Below are 19,076 nucleotides of genomic sequence, written 5' to 3' on the forward strand. Positions count from 1 at the left end.
TTTCCCACATACATCCCACATACATACAGTACTGCATACATCTACAGATCAGCTCAAAAGCAGTGGTGTTTTGCTCAGTCTGAAACACGAGTTTCTAGGTAGCTCTAGCAAAGTGTTTGCAGAGAGACACCCCGCAAAGTACAAAGCTGGCACTACTGTCCACTGAGTCTGTGCCAGCCTCCAACTGGAAGACAGATTTGGGGTCCAGAATCTGTAGAAGAAACGATATATCATTTGTCTTACCTACTGTCATGAACACTGACCTTGGGAAAGGGTATGGGTTTTTTTCTGGTTTTTTTTTTTTTTTTCCCAAGCTACAAAGAACCTGAAAGATGGATTGAGAAAGAGATTTTCCTTTACCAGTTGCCATCTTCAATGCAGTGGATTTCCTATTGAGCTGTCTGAAATCAGACATAACATTTTAGACTATTACATTTTTTTCCCACTAAATAGCAAATCTCTCCTTGTTTTGGAGACAGAGAAGAAGACCTTGATCCCACTCTCACAGCATCATTTTTGATGTTTCATTTTCTGTGTGTAACTGTCTGGGGTAGAAAGTTGAACTGCCATCTTCTCTGAAAGGGATGAGTGCAATTGCTGTCACTCAACTTTGTCTGAAAAGGGCCACTTGAAAAACATGAGCAGCATCCTTAGTAGCATAGATAAGAAAGGATGCATAGGCTTGTGTTTCTGCAGAGGCAGTTAAGAATGGAGCAGAGCTGTTAATCAGACAGGATTGTATTATAAACTGGGGGTTATATTGTACTCACAAGGGTCATAATGTTCTCTTCCTCTAAGGCACCATTCTGTGCAGCTGAATATTCTAGGAATTCGTCATATTCTGTTTCAGGATAGCTGAAGCTCTGAGATGAGAAACGCGTGTGTTTTTTTTGTTGTTGTTGTTGTTTTTCTGATTCATCATGTAGTGTTTTCCTTTGCAGTTTGGTCTGTGTTTGTTGTATTTCAGTCTTCCAGGCCTCATGAAAGTAGTGCAAATCAGCTGCCTCCCATATTAGCATTCGTATTCCTTATGGCTTGCTGTGGTCACATGATTCTTCAGCCCTAAAGGAGTGTTTTTATGTGCACTGACCTATTTTACCAAACAAAGGAGTCTGAGTAGTGAAATAGGATGGACAGAGAATGCAGCCTAATAGGAGCTTTGTGCAATTCATCAGTGTTGTCGTCTTTTCTACAAAGAGGGTTACATTGCAACCATATATGAACCAACTTGTTTCCTGGCCTATCAGTGTAAGGGAGATTAAGGAAATATCTAAAAGTGTAAGTGAAATACAGCCAACTGTATTACAGGACATCCTGATACAAAGACTACATAGAGAAGGACAAATGCTGTGTGATGCACAGGTAAATTAGTTTAGCAGCCTATTGTGATACTCTGAATAAAAAGGAGGAAGTAATCTTCCAGGATAAAAATCCACCTGCCAGTTTCTATTAGTATTGTAATCCATGTTTCTTCCTAAATAGATAAAACGTGTAGGGATCTGTTCATTTGCTGAAATTCAGTGCTCATGTGTACAAAGATCTACGACTTCTGTTGTACGGTGCTCAGTTGGCAAATTACTCTACTTGCTCATGGCTTTTTTAGATGGCTTATTACATATAAGCTTCCAGCTTATTTAAAAATAGCAAGTATTCTCTTTTGAGTTTCTTCACAACTTCACAACACAGAGCTTCTTCCAGTTGATATCACCCAGAGTGCTCTCTGGCTATAGAAAAGCCTTGTCTTGAAGTAATTTAAAGCAGATAGTAAAAAACATGTATGGTAAACTGAGGAACACCTGCTGTGTTAAGGGGAAAGATGAAAGTTCACACTGTGACTTCTTCCGTTATGGACACCAGTCATGTTTTCTCAGACAACTCTGTATCGCTGTGTTTGTACTTATGAGTTAAAAAGGATTTGAACCTGAATGTATTCAAACAAATTAGGAGGCAGTTAATGGGAACTGATACCTTAAAATCCACTCAGTTCCTAAATTGAGCTAACATAGATGATCAGTGAAAATATCATGGGAAATAGAATGTAAGTTCAACAAACTCGGATCATCTAGTACACTGATCCTAGAAATAGGAGCCTTAATAACTATCCCAGTAATCTGTAATCTTTTATGAGTGAGAAAAGTAATGGAAGGAACCAGAAAACTGCTAGTGCATTAAATGTTTATGTAAGAACAGTGGTGATGTGGGCTGTAAAGTTTATTTGACACTTCACATTTGAGAACGTTTTTATAGGGCTAGCAACTGTGTGACTATCATTCCAAAATATTGTGTATCCAATATTTGCTTCGGGCCAAATTATTAGGAATATGTCCAGGAAAAACACTTCTAAATGAGGTTAAGGAGAAAGTACACTGTATTCTCTCTGTTTAGGGGAAAAAAAAAAAAGTAACAAAAACCCCTTTGTGATGATTGCAGACAGCCCAGCAGATGTGTTTTCGGAGTGACATAATAGCAAAAAAGGTCAGCACATGTTTGACTTCCATTCACAGAAGTGTCTTAGGAAAAGGAAATCACAGTCTTTATGAAATGTACATATATTGTTCCTGGTATACTGTTGTCAGTTCCTGGTACTTCCTTTCTTTGTGACAGTGATATACATTTCCTTCCCATAACGTTCCTATAATAAATATGAAGAGAAACAGTAAAAAGAAATAAAAACTCAGAATGATTATGATGAAGACTATAACATATTACTCATAAAAATACTGGTAACGTATTAATCATTTCAGCAAAAATTCATTAAGATGAGAGAGCAGATGCAATAGGAAGGCTTGCTGCTTTAACTACAGTGCCTAATTTCTAGGCACATAATTGCAGTCTGTAGCTTCTCACTTGCATATGCTACAACTTACAGCAAGTCCTTGTGTGCTCAACCCAAAAAATGTAATTCTCAACACTTGGCGTGCTCAGGGATACTTCTTCTCTGCTCAGCACTGATGAAATCGTACTTGGAATACTGTGTCTAGTTCTGGAACCTCAGTGAAAGACAGATATGGAACTGTAGGAAGGAGTCCAGTAAAGTGCATGGAGATGATGAGAGTTGAGAATCTTCAGTCTGGAGAACAGAAGGTTCAGAGAAGATGTTATCAATTTATATAAATACCTAAGGGAAATGTGGAAAGAGAATGCAGCCAGGCTCCTTTCAGTAATGCCCAGGGACAGGACAAGAAGCAAGAGGCAATTGAGTGCCTGAATATCAGTAAACTCCTTTGTGTGTGATAGAGTACTGGTATGGGTTGCCCAGGGAGGCTGTGGATTCTCTTCCCTGGAGATCTTCTGAAGCCACCTGGGCATTCTCCTCTGGGTGTCCCTGCTTGATCAGGGCTTGGGCTAGACATGCTCCAACCTCATTCTCTGAGTAATTCCACATGAGCCAAAGAGGAATTGAAACGTGATGTTTCTTAATGTCATCCTTCTTCTAGGTGCTGCTGAGCTAGAGAAGTGACACTCTCCACTTGTGATTCACAGTGCAGAGTTTGCATCTATAATCAGTTTCTTAAGCTTAGGGTGAATCTTGTTTCTTTTTTTATTAAAAAAAAAAAAAAAAAAAATAGGAGTAAGAAGATGTGTAGTCTCTCATGTAGTATCCTAGTGGCTAAGGCATTAGATCCCCAACTGAAGAAATCTCTTTTATATGAAATGATTATTGAATGCATAAACTTCTGCTTTGTTGCCCTCTCACCCGGTCTTTTAATATGTTCTTTGAAAAGCTGCTCAGCTTTGACATGAAGAAGTGACTGGGAGCATTGCCAATTCCATTTCGAGTAGCCCTCACCCAGGTAACTGGAGGTCTCCTCAGGAAGTCAGAAGATGCTTGATTTGAATCGTCTTTTGCCATAGAGAGAACTGAGTTCACATATCCTTAAGAGGAAGCATCTTATATATTTTAATGAAAGCAGTGTTTGGCCAGTAGATTTTTCAGACCTTGTTCCTTTATGTATCTGCTGCTAGGCTCTGGCCCTGAGGTTTAAGAAATGAATGAAAGCTCAGCTTTAAGAATTAAAATTGAATTTAAATGCACTATGAGAACAAAAACTGAGGTAGTTCTGGCTATGCGTGGGGCAGAATTTTACATTCTTTAGCTAGAATTTACTGGTAACAAACGAAGGCAGCTCTGAAGATATTTGAGAGGATTAAGAGCAAGGCAAAGGAACAAAATTAAAAGGAAGTGCCAAACATTTACGAGAGATCAGATCATTTCATTAGCAAGATGGATGTCTTCTGAAATTGAAGAATGTACGCAAGAGAGGATGAATATGTGGAAAGATATCAGACTTCAAGGCTTGGTGGGTCTGTGCACTGTTGTGACGTATCTGGAGAGTGCAGTTCTGGCATGTGATGATCAACACCTGAGGTACAAGTGATGTTCTGGTATTGCTATGAGAAGTAAGAAATTGTAGTAAGCTGTTAAAGGAAAGCAGTAATACCAAAAAAAAGAAACTAATGCTGTTGTCGTGACTACGTTATTGCTGTAAGCATCGTTTCCTAATACTTGATATCAGAAATATGTTGATGTTGTTTGTCTTGTTTACATATCTCATGCTGGGGCTTCCAGTGCCACTCCTATCTGTTGTTATAGGTAGGGTGCTGTCAGCTACATAGCACGAAGAATTTATTACATGTCTAGGAAAAATCAACTGCTTCACGTGTGGTGCAGGACTTTCCTATTTACACCTTGTTTACAAGAGTAAACCTGGATCCTTCAGCTTATTGCAATGCAATAAGAAATGTTCTAAACTTCTTTTTAGTTCTGTAGCTACCGTCATACTCCTCAATAGTGCTGGTTTATGTACCATGTGATGGAAAAAATGTTTATGCTTCACTGCACAAATTAACCAACAACCGCTGTTCCCAGGGCTGTGTTGGCAGCTCTGTTGAAATCATCAATAGTGCTGCTAAACAAGAGAGGAAGTTACCAACAAAAACAGTGTATATAGTTCAGCTCTACTGAAGGCATAACAGAAGGGAAAGCTGCTACAAACTTTGAAAAGGCTTTCTGAGAAGGTAAATTGTATTTTATCAGGTAATCTTGTGAAGACTTGAAAGCACCAACAAATTACAAAAGTATTGCATAATTTTAGAGATACGTTATGAGCGTAAGGTATCTTAAATGGAGGCAGTTGAGCAGCCCGATATGGGCAATGCAGGGTACTATTCAGTGCTGGGATTTAAAGTATGTCACAATGGAAAAGTGTAATTTTCAGAGGACATTATAAACAGTGACATAACATATATTGGTGTGTAGGTACAGAGGTACTTAAAATTGTCCTCATGTTTTAAATATTCATACAGGATGTAAATATCAGAAATTATAATGTGTTTTTAATAGAGGCTCTTGTATTTGATTTCTGTATTTGATCCTGTACTCTGTTTGTGAACACCTCTCATTCTTGCAAGCATCTGTGCCTGCAGTCTATACTGATAACTGTTCTGTTACAGTAATGTTTATAAAGACTGCCACAGACTGTCATATTACTTGGATTAGCTCTTCATCCGTAATAATAGATTCCTGCTTTGATGTGATCAGTTTAATATCTGAGTTCACTAAATCTCACAAACACAGTTATCCTTATGTATAGTTAATACTTTCACAGGCTTTTCTTATGGAGTAGAAGGAAAACTTTTCCCTGTTTCTTCCCATTTCCACAGGTGTCAGGCCTTGATCTTCTATTTGCTCAGGGTGCAACTGATTTTTCTGCATGCAGACAAGCCTCTGGAGATAGGATGTATGTACTGCATATTGTCTCTCTACAATATCTGTATACTTGTAGGTAAAAAAAGAGTTTGTAGTTTTTCAGTACACTGGAGACAGAGGAAATCCAGAAAATCTACTCAAGATTAAAGAGAACAGAAACAAGGTATCAGTAGAGAAGAATTTTAAGCCCCATCTCTGTGGACGCTGTCACAGGCATTCTACTGCCAGGTTTCTCTGAGCAGCAATGTGTACAACTCCATCACTTATTTTTTCTTTTGATCAGTTCCTGCTTTTCACAAAACAGTTTAGAAAACTCTACAGTAAGTTACACTAAGCTTCTTGGTCTGCCTTTGTCCTGTTGTATGCTTGAATTTTTTGCTGATAAAAGTTTTATTTCAGCTACTCTTTCTTGCTTTTTTTCTTTTTCTTTTTTTTTTTTTTTTAATTTTCCTTACAAGGAAATCAGTATATGACTTCAGTGACTAACCAAATATTTATAACTTCAAATGAAAGCTTTTCATATCTTTTGCAAGGGCTGCACCCAGTTTTAAGTAGATAAGTAGTGCCAATTAAGTTGTTGCACTGTGTGTGAACCTGCAGCTGTTTACACAAACATGAAATCTGTGCAGGCAGGTATTGAATAGGGTCTGGTGAGATCTGGAGGGAGAAGCAGAGTGTGTGATTCTGACAGTCTTGAAACAATTTGTGAACTAGATTCAGACTTGTTAAGTAATTTTGGCTATGGAGGTGGAAAAAAAAATCTTGATCAGCAAAATAAAGTCCTGACCTTGCTTTTAGCTGAGAGCTTGTGGTTACAGCATTCTCAGAAGCGTGTTGGATTACCAGACTTAATCCCTTGCCTTGCTTGAGAAGATTAGTACTCATGCTTCCAGTTCTCAAGAGATTTCCATTTTCCTGGCCACCACAAAATAAAGAGAGGGAAGCACTGCTTGATTTTTCCTTCTGGTGTTATCCCTGCTCTGTATGATTAATTAAGCATTAATTGTGGCAGAGACAAGAACACAGCTCATTTAAATACTGCCCTCATTACCAGACTAGAGAGTCTTCTCCGTGCCCTCTTTTCCCCTCATCTGTCTCAGATGCTGTCTGATCAGGAGGACAGCAATGGCTACAGAAAGAAATAAAAGTACAACAGCATGTCCTTATCACATGGTGAGGGTTTGTAGATAACATGATACTGAGATCCAGATTTTTCCCAGCATGATATCAAGTGGGATTGCCTTTCCTTTGCATAAAGTCATGGTAACAGAAAAGACTTCCAGTCTCTATCTCAATTTTTTTCCTTTTTTTTTTTTTCCGCTCTGTAATCTTAAGACTAACTGGGTTGGTTAAAGTGTTGTACTGAAGATGTGTTTGTGAGAGGTGAGTTTTGATATATATTTGTCAAATCAAAATTCTACATATTGGTATTCAACAGTGACATCTGAACTCCATCTTCTTACCTTGTAGAAAATTGTTTTAGCAATTTTATTTCAAAATTGACATCCACCTGGCACTGATTTTCCTTTTCATTCAGATTGCTACGAATGCTAGATAATAATTTTTAAAAAGACTAGATCAGAATTAATGAAGTAGATTAACATTTAGCTGAGGAGTTGCACAGAATTTGAGGGCATTAAGACACACAATCAAAAAGTGCCTTAGGTGAATGAAATGAAATTTAAAGTTGAAGTCTTAGAGTCAGGTTGAGATCTTGAAAATCCCAGCTCGCTTGTTCCTTGAGAATCAACTATGAATTAGGTACAGATTAATGATTGAATGCGTTTGAGAGCTATTGAGTTCAATCAACAGTTTTCTCTGTAACGTGGTGTTGAGTGCGGAAAGTGTAACTACAGGAGAAAAAGATAACTTCTTCCTCAGCGTGCTTGTTCTCTGTTCAAATTCAGTCTTTATCCTTCAGAAGAGGCAATATGAATATATGGGAATTATGCTGGTTTCATCCCTTAAAAAGGAAATCCGGGGTGCTACGTACTAGGTGCTGCAGTGGTCTCTTTACTTTTACTGTGTATAACTTAGGCAGTGAAAACCAGGAAAAACATGCATGTGCAGCTTTATTCTTGGAAGGCTTTGCATTTAACAGCATTCTCAGAGTGTGGGCAGCTTGCAGTTAACAATTTAATTTCAGAGTAATGTGATTTCTATCAAACACAAACTTTTCCAGAGGTTACTTTATTACTAATGGTAAACATGGGTTGTGAAGGTTGAGTGACTGACATTGCTGGGAGAGCTCGCAGGGTAATGATTGGAGACATGCTTCTCTCTTGCAAACTGAAATCGTGAAAATGATTTTGACAGTCTGAAACTGAATGCCATTTTTCACAAAGATGCTTTGAGATCTCAGTCACATCCTGAGAATGACTCAAAGACTGTATAACGCAGACGGCAGAAGCAATCACAAGTATTCCAAAGCAGAGACATCATTGTTGCTATTACCACTGTTATTGTGAACCAGTAATGTAAGTAATGTAATGTAAGCAACATTTCTTCAGTTTACGTAGATTAAAGGGCTTTCAAGTGAGGAATTGGGACCATTTAGTCTCAAGATAAAAACAGATTTTGGTACTAAACAAAGGACGGAAGGTAGGATTTGAGATGCTCAGTGAGTTCATGCTACAGAAATCACAGAATCACAGAATTGTAGGTGCTGGAAGGGACCTCCAGAGATCATTGAGTCCAACCCCCCTGCCAAAGCAGGTTCCCTACAGCAGGTCGCACAGGTAGACATCCAGGCAGGTCTTGAACATCTCCAGAGAAGGAGACTGTATATAAAAAATTATATATGTAAGATGTGTGTCCCTAGCTGTTAAACTTGGAGAGAATAATCTGCTCAGCCTAGTTGAAAAGAGATGGCAAGTGAAAGTGACTAGAGAGGTATGTGGTGGCATGCAGCTTTTTTAGAAGGTGTCTCAATAACTGATTATGCAGTGTGCGTGTGCAAGGTGTAATTTGGACCTGTTAAATGCACAGAAATTTTCTGTGGACAGAAAATGCCATGGATTATCACTGGGGGGATGTTGAAGTTTAACCCAGCAGAGGCTGCTAAACACCTGTGACCGTTTGTTCACCCCCCTTGCACATAATATGATGGGGAGAAAATGGAAAATTTCAAGAACCGATGAGTGGAGAGGACAAGGACAAAGAAAAAGAAGAAGAAAAAAAAAAAGAATAAGCAGAAGCAGTTGCTCACTACCTACTGACTGATGCATGACTGAACTAGTCCCTGAGCAGTAGCACCCCTCATCTTGGCCTGCTCCCCCAGTTTTATTGTTCAGCGTCTCACCGTATGTTATGGAATATTCCTTAGACTCATATGGGTCAGCTGTCCAAGTTCTGTCCCATCCCAGCTCCCTGTGCACCTTCAGTCCCCTCACTGTGGGCAGCACCAGAAGCTGAAACATCGTCAGCTCTGTTGCAGCACTGCTCTACAACAACTGAAACATCTCTGCGTTGTCAACGCTATTGCCATCCTAAATCCAAAACGTGGCACCACGCCAGCCACTGTGAAGAAAATCAACTGCATTCCAGCCAGAACCAGGACAGGGGAATAATAGAAACTAAGTGAAAATATGGCAGAGCACTCAGTTGTAATTAGAACAACAACTACCAAAACAAATAAACAAGCCCCTTCCCCCCTCGTTTTATGAAGCATCTACTAGCAGAAAGTCCCTTGTATCAGTTTGCAGAGTTAGAGAGCTATTGGAGCTCATTAGAACCTACTGTAAAGAACTGGCTGGCTACTTTTCACATGAAATGTGATTCTGACCAGTTGAAAGTTGATTTATTGTCAAATAGTTTTCTTGTGAGCCCCTGAGCTGTAGAATACTGCTTTCTGAGAGTACTGCTTTCTGGAGAATAGTGGCTTTCTGACTGCATTTTCTTTGGGAAGAAAAACAGTTACATGAGAACAGCAATGTGGACTTACTTGTTTACTAGTTAATCCTGATAAAAATGGTTCAGTTAAGAAATAGATGAGCATTTTTTCCCCTTTATTGTTGTATTACCTTTACAAGCTATCCATAAAAGCTAAAATTAAACAGATGTAAATCAGAGTGCAGCTTGAAGTGGCCAGTCATGAAGATCTGAATGGTAGGCTCTGTGATATCACTACGGCCGTTCTTTGTGCAGCTGCATTTCTAGGTGCTTCTTGATCAGTGCTTTCAGAAGTTTTTTAAACATGGATTGCAATTTTATTTATTGTGTTACAGTCTTTCTTATTCTTTTTTTCTTAAAGATGGAACATGGAACACGGAACCTCAGAAGACAGTTAAACTGGGGGTTCTGCCTGTTAGAAGTCTGCTTGTGATGGAAGATACCATTTGGGCTGCATGTGGTGGACAAATTTTTATAATCAGCACAGTGACTCATTTTATAGAGGTAATGTGTTTAAAATTAATAATTATTCACATGCTACACTATGCTGCAAGGTAAAAGTGATAAAATCTAGACATTAAAATCTCTTCTTAGAAGCTTCATGATTTAGGAAGGTTTTCATGAACTGTGGTTTCAGTTCTGTTAAATCCTAGTCTCTGCAGTCTGAAATTTTACTGGAATGTCCTCTGCTGTTGTCTGATTACATGTAGATTTGCTTCTGTTTCCCTGCCATGTTTCCATAAAGTACTTGTAGGATATTTGGGGGGTTTGCTTAAAAATTAGATTCGAATGGAGGGAAGGACAGCAAAGAAACAGCATGTAGGAATTGCCTGTTAACTACAGAAAACTTAAAAGAGACTGTCTCTGCATAGTTAAATGTGACTTCTACTTTCTAATATAATTTGTATCAGTTTTGGTTCTCAGTGGCCTACAGAAATGTTCTTCGTGTTAATGAAATGTTAAGGATTCCAACTCTGCTTACAACCATGTTTTCCAAAAAGTGTAAGACCTTAATTTCCATTAAAACTGCAGTATAACATCAACAGAACATCTTAGTGGCCTAAAGTTTTTTTTACAAAATATGAGGAATTAACACCTCTCCTTCAATCTGTGATAGAATTACAGTGAGTGCCACGATGTTTACAGCCACAAAATTCTTTCAAACGGGAATGTGTGTGAGATCACGGCCTCCTTCATTGTGTGCTTTGTTTTGTTTCATTGATGATCATGTTTTCTCCCACCAATTGTCTGTTTAGTACAATTGACTCTGTGAGTCACTGTCATGGGTTTGAAGGGAAATAGTGAATGTTCTAATTTCTTCTTGGTTTTTTTTTTTTTTTGTTTTTGTTTTTTTTTTTGTTTTTTGTTTTTTGTTTTTTGTATCTGGGCTTTCTGGATTACTTGTTTCATCTAAGTAAATGTTTGAACCTTATGTTTTCTTCCTTTGTACTTTCTCCAATGCTTATATTGTTTCTAGCTTGGGTATTATGATAAGGGAAAGATTTTGAACGGGATTTGGATAGGTACTTGTGATGGATTTCCAGCTACCTTAACTGGGGGAGTGGATTAGCCTCTTGGACACTTAGAATTACTGTCCTAAACAGTTCTGTGATGGTTCCTTTAACCAGGCTGGATGTGGCTCTTGGCAGCCTGGTCTAGTGGTTGGCAGCCCTCCACATAGCAGGGGGATTGAAACTAGATGATCATTGTGGTCCTTTTCAGCCCAGGCCATTCTGTGATTCTATGACTCTCATTGATTCCTACTGAAAAATACATAGCAACAGTAGTAGAGCACAATCAGATCATTCCTGAATTTGGCTATATAAGGCCAAATCACTGTAAATAAGTTTGGTAGTTCTCAACTAATTCAATAATAAAATTCTTCATAGATGTTTTTGGATAAAGTTTGGATTATGCTATGCAGTTTTGGCACAGCAGAACAAAAGCAGGAGATAGACTTTGAGGACTAAAGAATATATAAAGCTTAATGAAATAGTGAATTATATTAGAGAAATAGTGAATTATGGTAGAGAAAGCAGAAGTTCAGAGAGGTAAAATAAATATTCTGTCACTCTCTCTCAGACCTAGTAATTTCAATTTTCAGATCGTAGGAGGTTTCTTTCCATTTCCAAAGTGCTTTTTAAACCAATCCACCCATTGTTTATAGAGATCAGATGCACTTACTTTTATAGCTATATATAGTTATATTTGAAATAGTGCGAAAATGGTTCGTCTGAATTGAATAATGCTTTTCATAACATAGTTTTAATTAAGAATGTGATTAATTTTTCCATGATGGGCTGACAGTCATGCTTATTTCAGACAAATAGCCATGCTATAACATATGGTCTTCCTCATAGATCTGCAAATAAGTGATAAATTTCTGTTGCCTCTTTACTGATTCTAAGATACAGGTACCAATCTTGTTTTCATCATCTCACCAGACTAAACAGCTCACTAACCTAAAGGTCTGGAGAACGAGTCTTCTGAGGACTGGCTGAGGGAGCTGGGATTGTTTAGTCTGAAGAAAACTCAGGGGAGACCTCATCGATCTCAATAACTCTCTGAAAAGAGATTTGGTGAGCTGGGGGTCAGCATCTTCTCCCACATAACTAGTGAGAGGGCTAGAAGGAATGGCCTCAAGTTGTGCCAGTGGAGGTTCAGGTTGGATATTAGGAAAAATTTCTTCCTGAGAAGAGTGGTCAGACACTGGGGCAGGCTGTTCAGGGAGGTGGTTGAGTCACTGTCCCTAGAGCCAGTTCAAGAAGTGCGTAGGTGTTGTATTAGGGGACATGGTTTATGAGGCAGTGTTGGTGGTAGGTGGATGCTTGGACTGGATGGTGGTGGTGGTCTTATAGAACCTCGGTGATTCTGTGACTCCATGAAATTTAGACTCTGCTTCAGAAATGCGTATTTTACTGTCATGAGAACCAAAATATATTTGAGATACGTCTTTCTTACCTTGCAGAGTGTAAGTTTTCCTGCTGGGAGGTAAATAGCAGCAAATAAATGTTTATTCTCCCTCTGTCCTCTCCTGTTAACAGGTAATTCACTTATTAGTAAAGATATAGCTTCATAATTTCTGCATATTAATCACCTCTGCTTTGTCAACAAGAATCCAGATGTTGCACAGTGTTCAACTCTTAGTCTTCCCTTTATGCAACTCTTTTTTTTTTTTTTTTTTTTTTTCTCTTGGTGTTGTATAAAACAATTAACAGAATCACAGAATGGCCAGGGTTGGAAGGGACCTCAAGGATCATGAATCTCCAACCCCCCTGCCACATGCAGGGCCACCAACCTCCACGTTTAATACCAGACCAGGCTGCCCAGGGCCCCATCCAATCTGGCCTTGAACACCTCCAGGGACAGGGCATTCACAACCTCTCTGGGCAGCCTGTTCCAGCACCTCACCACTCTCGTAGTAAAGAACTTCCCCCTGGCATCCAACCTAAATCTTCCCTCCTTCAACTTAAAAATATTTCCCCTTGTCCTACTGTTATCTACTCTTTCAAAGAGTTGATTCCCCTTCTGTCTGTAGGCTCCCTTTAGGTACTGAAAGGCTGCAATGAGGTCACCCTCATTTCAGGAAATGGTTTTGTCATCAACACCTCAAGCCCCTTGGGATGGGACATGTGTGAAATGCAACAACTGTTGTTAAATATTAATTATATTTTCTGGTACTCTTTCTAAGAAGAAGAAACTTGTCCTTAGTCTTGATCCTAGATCTGTGAGCTGTATTGCTTTCAAGTATTAACCTTGATCCTGGAGTATTCTCTGTGCTTGTAGACCCTTAGGCTCTGCAAAGGCAGGCTGTGCTTGTTTAAAAACAACTGTGAAAAGAGCCAGAGAATTTAGTAAAGTCACCAATTGAATGTTATTACATCTTGTTTTGGTTTGTCTTGTTTTTAAATAATTGGCTAAACATACGTGAGCAATTCTTGTTTTAACAATGGATGTAGAATAAGCTGAAATGTTCAGCTGGATAAACCGAACAAGTGAGAATCCTATACCTGAGTGTATTTTGCCCAAGTATTGTACTTTTTTAAAAGTAGTGAGTAATTTGTTTTACCTTGTGAGTGATTTGTTTTACCTTGTGAGTGATGATGCCCATTATGCATCTCTCATTAAGCTTGAAAAACTGCAGTTCAGTTCTTGGCACAGCTGTTCAGTATGAGTGGGCAACCCTTCAAAAGAAAGATTTCAGCAATGCCACACGCTGTTGAAACAATAGTTAGTTATGTGTAACTCTACTGCAAGACAGACTCGCTGTGGCATCCAGAAAGTGTTCTGCCTCTGTTATGTTGCCATAGAATTAGAACAAGACTGTCTGAGAAAAACAAAACCAAACAAGAAAAAGGATCTGAATAGAAGGCAGAGAGGAATGAAGTTATGAAGAGTAAAATGGAATGAAGCTCAATTCCTTTATTTAAAAAGAGAATAAGCCATTTTTGTCCTTTAATAATTGTATTTCATGAGAAGAAAAAAATCTTGGAAAAAAAATTGTTTCACATAAATGTGTAATTGAAACAGCTGTCAAAGTCTCGATACAAAAACATAAGCAATTGCAAAAGAATGTTCAGGTTTGGGTATGTTCCTGTTCCATCTTTGAAAGAGAAGAATAGTTCTTTTTATAGGCTTTTTGTGGCGCTGACAGTATTACAGTTTTTCTTGAAACATTTCAACAAGCAGCTGTACCAACTGCAGGGTAGACAAAGTGGGAGTATAACAAGTTAGCTGGTAAAAATGGAATGTGACAAAAATGCCTGTGGAAGTTGTTTACAGTTGCACTCACACAATTGTTGTCTGTGGTCAGAAAACCAAAGAAAATTAATTTTTTATGATCAGCTTCGTTTTTCTCTTACTCCAAACAGTGTGGATTGCTAGCAGGATTCACTTCAGTGGCCTGAGAAGTTTTTATAACTGAACGTTAAAAGAAAAATGTAAACAATTTTTTAAAGTAATTTCCCTTATTTGTAAGAAGCCAATTTTGTGGTGGAAAGTAGTAGTTTATGGATTATTATCTATTGTGAATTTGCTTTTCATACTTTATTACTTAAGGACCTCTAAGTAAGGTATCAGAAGTTATATTTTGTGAAAGCTTTGAGTCCTATTCTTATTTATGATCTTCATCTATTCATTGAATTTAGTTGAAGAAATTGAACTGCATAACGCAAATATGCTCAAAATATACTTGTGTTAGGCTAAGAGCTTATCCTTAGAACTGTGTTATTTAAATTGGGATGCAAAGTAACTAAAATGTAGCTCTTAATTCTAATGCATAGAAAATCTAAGTGTGATTTTACAGTGAGGAATGAGGTACTCTTGCATTTTATCTACGAATATAGTTAAGAGTATATAATAAGAACTGTGAATATTACTGCAGATATTTACTTCCTATATCCCTCTGGGAGGGGTTTGTATTCAAAGAACAGTTTTCCATTTATTTAGCTAGGGAAATGTTATGTTTATCAGATTAGCCCTCTGCATTTGATAATAGCTGGCACAACATTAAAAGGCTGTGTTTAACTTCATAGGCTGCTTACTTAGAAGAAAAAATGAAACCGAAATATCGCTACTTCCTCTTAATGATTAGAGACCTTTACTGCAATTTTATTTCACATGTTAACAGAAATATGTAGAGAAGTTTCAGCCTTCCTAAAGCTATTTAGAAGTTGTAACTATGAAGACATTAGATCAAGGAAGAAAATTCAGGCACTAGATCTGAAAGTCTGGCATAGTTATTTGTCATCAGAAGGAGCATTTTGACTTTTTGTTTTAGCTTCATCTAGGTTGGAATTTCTTTCTTTAGTGTCTGGGATGGTGCAAAGGGTCCAAGGAGCTGAGAGGGAACAGGATTAAGACAGTTAGCTTAAGCTGGCCAAAGGGATATTTCATCCCATGTGACATCACGCAGAAAGAGTTTTGAAAGCAGTGGGAGTTCATCTCTCCTTTCCTCTGCTTGGGGTTCTGGCTGGACATCAGTCGGAGGTGGTGAGCAATTGCTTGTGCATCACCTTATTATATGCATTCATACGTATCTGTTGTTTAAAAAAAAAAGGGAGCATAGAAAATAACAAATCTTATGAAGCAGTCAGGACATATCCCGAGCAAAGCAAAGAAAATGAGCTTTGTTGTTGGCATGGCGGACATAGACACAGTGCCTGTACTGAGAAGCTGATAATGAAGGTTGAATGATGTAACATTTCCTCAAAGATTATTTGTTTTACTTACAGAACCATTTTGAAGCACATCAAGAGGAAGGTATGGTAATCTCTCACATGGCTGTTGCTGGAGTGGGAGTCTGGATTGCTTTCACATCTGGATCTACGCTTCGTTTGTTCCACACTGAGACACTGAAACACCTCCAGGATGTTAACATTGCCACGCCTGTTCACAATATGTTGCCAGGTAGCTGAATCACACCATATGACAAAAAAAACCCAACTGTTTTGTTTTGTCTCTATCACTGTTATTTTCCAGATTGTAGATAAGGCCAGAATCAGAACATCTGTTTCAGTCTTTGATAGCTATCTTGTGACTGTTTACTTTAGTAAATCACAGTCCCTTGTCTGCCCAAAAGAAAGACATGTGCAATGAGCTTGTTGAGAGTCAGTTCTCCTCAGTGGTTTTAAATTTATATTATATAGATAAGCAGGTGGATTTATTTTATTTTATTTTATTTTTTTTTTTTGTGACTATAAAACAGGAGAGTGATTCAGTCTATCACAAAAATGTGTTTCCTTTGCAAATTTTAGTGTTTTCTTCTGGAAGTTGATATTAAAATACGTGATGGAGTCAGTCAGCCTAGGATCTGAACCACCCAACAAAGCACTTGCTTAGTGTCAGTTGCTTACAGTGAAGTCAGTGGAACTGCTCGCATCTCCGTTTAGGAGTGTGTTGTGTTCAGTGTTCTCTTACTTAGATCTTTAGTTTGTTGAATTAAAAACATTTGTATTATAAGCAAAGATAGAACCTCTGGTTGTTAGGGTGATGTTTAACAAACCTTTAAGTGTTTTAAGACAGAAACTGTTCAACCATACTAAGATCATCAGTGTCACAGACAGCTGTTCTGGTCTGTATCAGATTTACAAGTGAGTGACTCTGGTAGTTAGACACATACCGAAAAGAGATAAACTTATTTCTGGCACCTTTTTTCAAATGCCATGCACAGATGTTATTACAGACTGATGTAGGCCAATATGACTCTTAGACCTACGCAGTACTAATGGACACAGGTTTGGGGATGTCTTTCCCCTATGCTGTAATGAGCACATGTGCATCAGGTAAGAGAAATGAGAATGACCATGTTAGCCTTGCAGTAAAAATCTGTTTTAAATCATGTCCATCTATAGTGATCTAGGTAGGATGTTTTTAACACGTTGTTTGATTGTAGCACTGTTACAAACCAGCAGCAAATGTCTTGCCTTTAAATAGATTGTATGCTTTAATTAATCGTGGTTATGAAAAGAAATCAAGACCAGTTTTTAAAAAGATTAATTTTCAAAATGTTCTACTGTCTGTGGGGGAAGGGGGAGGAAGTAGGGCCTCCCTTACACACATTTTATGCTAAATTTCAAACAAATTTAGCTTTGGTATTCATAGCCATGGTAATAAAACTGATGATGTAACACATGATTTTTTTTTTTCTGTAGAACAGTTTTAGCTAATTATATCTCCTTGTGTCATTCTTACCCATTTTAATCTCTTTTTTTTTTTTTTTCCTCTGTCTTTTCCCAAAATGCACTTCAGTGAATGGAAATGGAAATTTATTTTAGAAGTAGAACAGCACTTTTTATTACAGCAAATGTTCCAAGGGAGGAATCCATTCTAAAAATGAAATGAATTTCAATTATTTAGCAGCAGCTCTTGGGCATGTTTATGTTATCCCAATTTGCTACACCAGCAAAGGCTAAAAGACAGAGTAGTAGGAGGTTTACATAATAAGCAACACTAAGAGCTTTTGGAACAAAAAAATAAATAAAACTGTGTAGTATACACTCAGATTAAAAAGGAACAAAAATCTGACACAGGAGGAAGAATGAAGTGGCTTCGTAGTTACAAAATGCACATGTTTTTTACATTTTCTGTGGATTTTAATGAACTGATTACTGTTTAGAAGTGTGATGTGCAACAGGACATCTTTTACTTTTTAAAAGAAACAACTCTTAGCTTTCTGAAATCCAGTGGGAGTTCTTTAATATGCAAAAAGAGCACGTAAGTAAAAATTCAGCTTGTATTGAAATGAGGCAGAAGAAATTGATGTAAAAGTATTGCTAAGGATCTTAGGAGGAGAGATTAAAAAGAAGAGTGCATGATTATCATTATATAACTTCTTGAAGCTGGACTCCTTTTGCCAAGTTCTTACTAGGAGCAGCGATGCGTGATATTGGCCTAATAGGCTGCATGGAGAGGTCATCTGCATCTTCACTTAATGCAATGGACATAACTTGTTTACATAATGAAATTATCATTATTTTGTAGGTATACAGTAGAAATAAAAGACAAATTTACTGTTACTGTGTCAGAAAGGCTACTTGAATTACAAAGCTATATTTAGAGGGTACTTGTAGTAATCAAGACAGAGAGGAAGTTTTCATACCCTTGGTAATCAGTTCTCATGATGTTAGATTTTTTCCATTTCGGGGAGAAGACAGCTTTTAATATCACTGCTTACTTTCTTTTTCCTAAAGGATGTGCCTCCTTTACTTTGAGAAAAATAACTCAGCAGCCCACCGAGTAGGAGAGAATCAAAGAATAATGAAATATAAAGGAACTGGCACAGGAAATTACTGTCATTATGATTCAGTGGAATTTAATAATGTAAAAAAAGGAGACAGAACCACGGACCACAAGCCAAAAGTATATATATATATATTTTTAAATCATGATTGATTTGTGGAAATGTTTTATATACTGTGTTCACAGAGGTCTGGCTAAGGAAAGAGCTTGACTGAAAAAGTGCCGCCTAGATATAGGTCATATTTTGGTTATTTTCATGTCAAATATGTCAGCTAAATGGCATGAAAAGACCAATTAATCTGCTGAGACATCTGAGTGGGTTCTGAATAACTACTGTATCCTAAAACACCCTCTATCAACTGTGTCCCTGCAAGCTGTCATTCAGCTGTGCTCAGTCACTAGGTAGTCCACATACAAGGGATGTAACTAATACTCTTAGTGACTCTGTTCTGTGCTCAAGCTGATGATTTTCTGGAGTTGTGGGAAGTTTGTACGTAGGGACACAGGTCTGAAAAATAAACATGACCTTACTTTCCATAGGATTTCTGTTTAGTACAGAGCGCTCCACAGAAGCGTTGCATGCTGTATCATCAAAACCACAAGCCATAAAATACTTCCTAATACTGTATGACAGAGTTAGGTTCTTTTTAGAAATAACTAAATAAATATCTCCAAAAAGCACAAGGACAGTATGAAAGAAGAAGGTTGAGTTGAAGAGCATCGTCATCACTACAGG

At 37.8% G+C, this 19,076-nt stretch overlaps 1 protein-coding gene across 5 annotated transcripts in view; it reads left to right on the forward strand.

Moving 5' to 3' along the window:
• The window catches only part of ARHGEF10 (Rho guanine nucleotide exchange factor 10), a 111,275-nt gene that overhangs the window by 81,739 nt on the left and 10,460 nt on the right, over positions 1–19,076 (forward strand). For all 5 annotated transcript variants that reach the window (XM_042820502.1, XM_042820518.1, XM_042820535.1 and 2 more), the window contains 2 exons: positions 9,963–10,105; positions 15,835–16,009. In XM_042820502.1, the coding sequence (XP_042676436.1) occupies positions 9,963–10,105; positions 15,835–16,009 (318 nt within the window). The remainder of the gene's footprint in view (positions 1–9,962; positions 10,106–15,834; positions 16,010–19,076) is intronic.

This window comes from Centrocercus urophasianus, unplaced genomic scaffold (genome assembly GCF_019232065.1).
Source record: "Centrocercus urophasianus isolate 14NV4802_14NV808 unplaced genomic scaffold, USGS_Curo_1.0 seq_10, whole genome shotgun sequence".
NCBI classification, from domain to species: domain Eukaryota; kingdom Metazoa; phylum Chordata; class Aves; order Galliformes; family Phasianidae; genus Centrocercus; species Centrocercus urophasianus.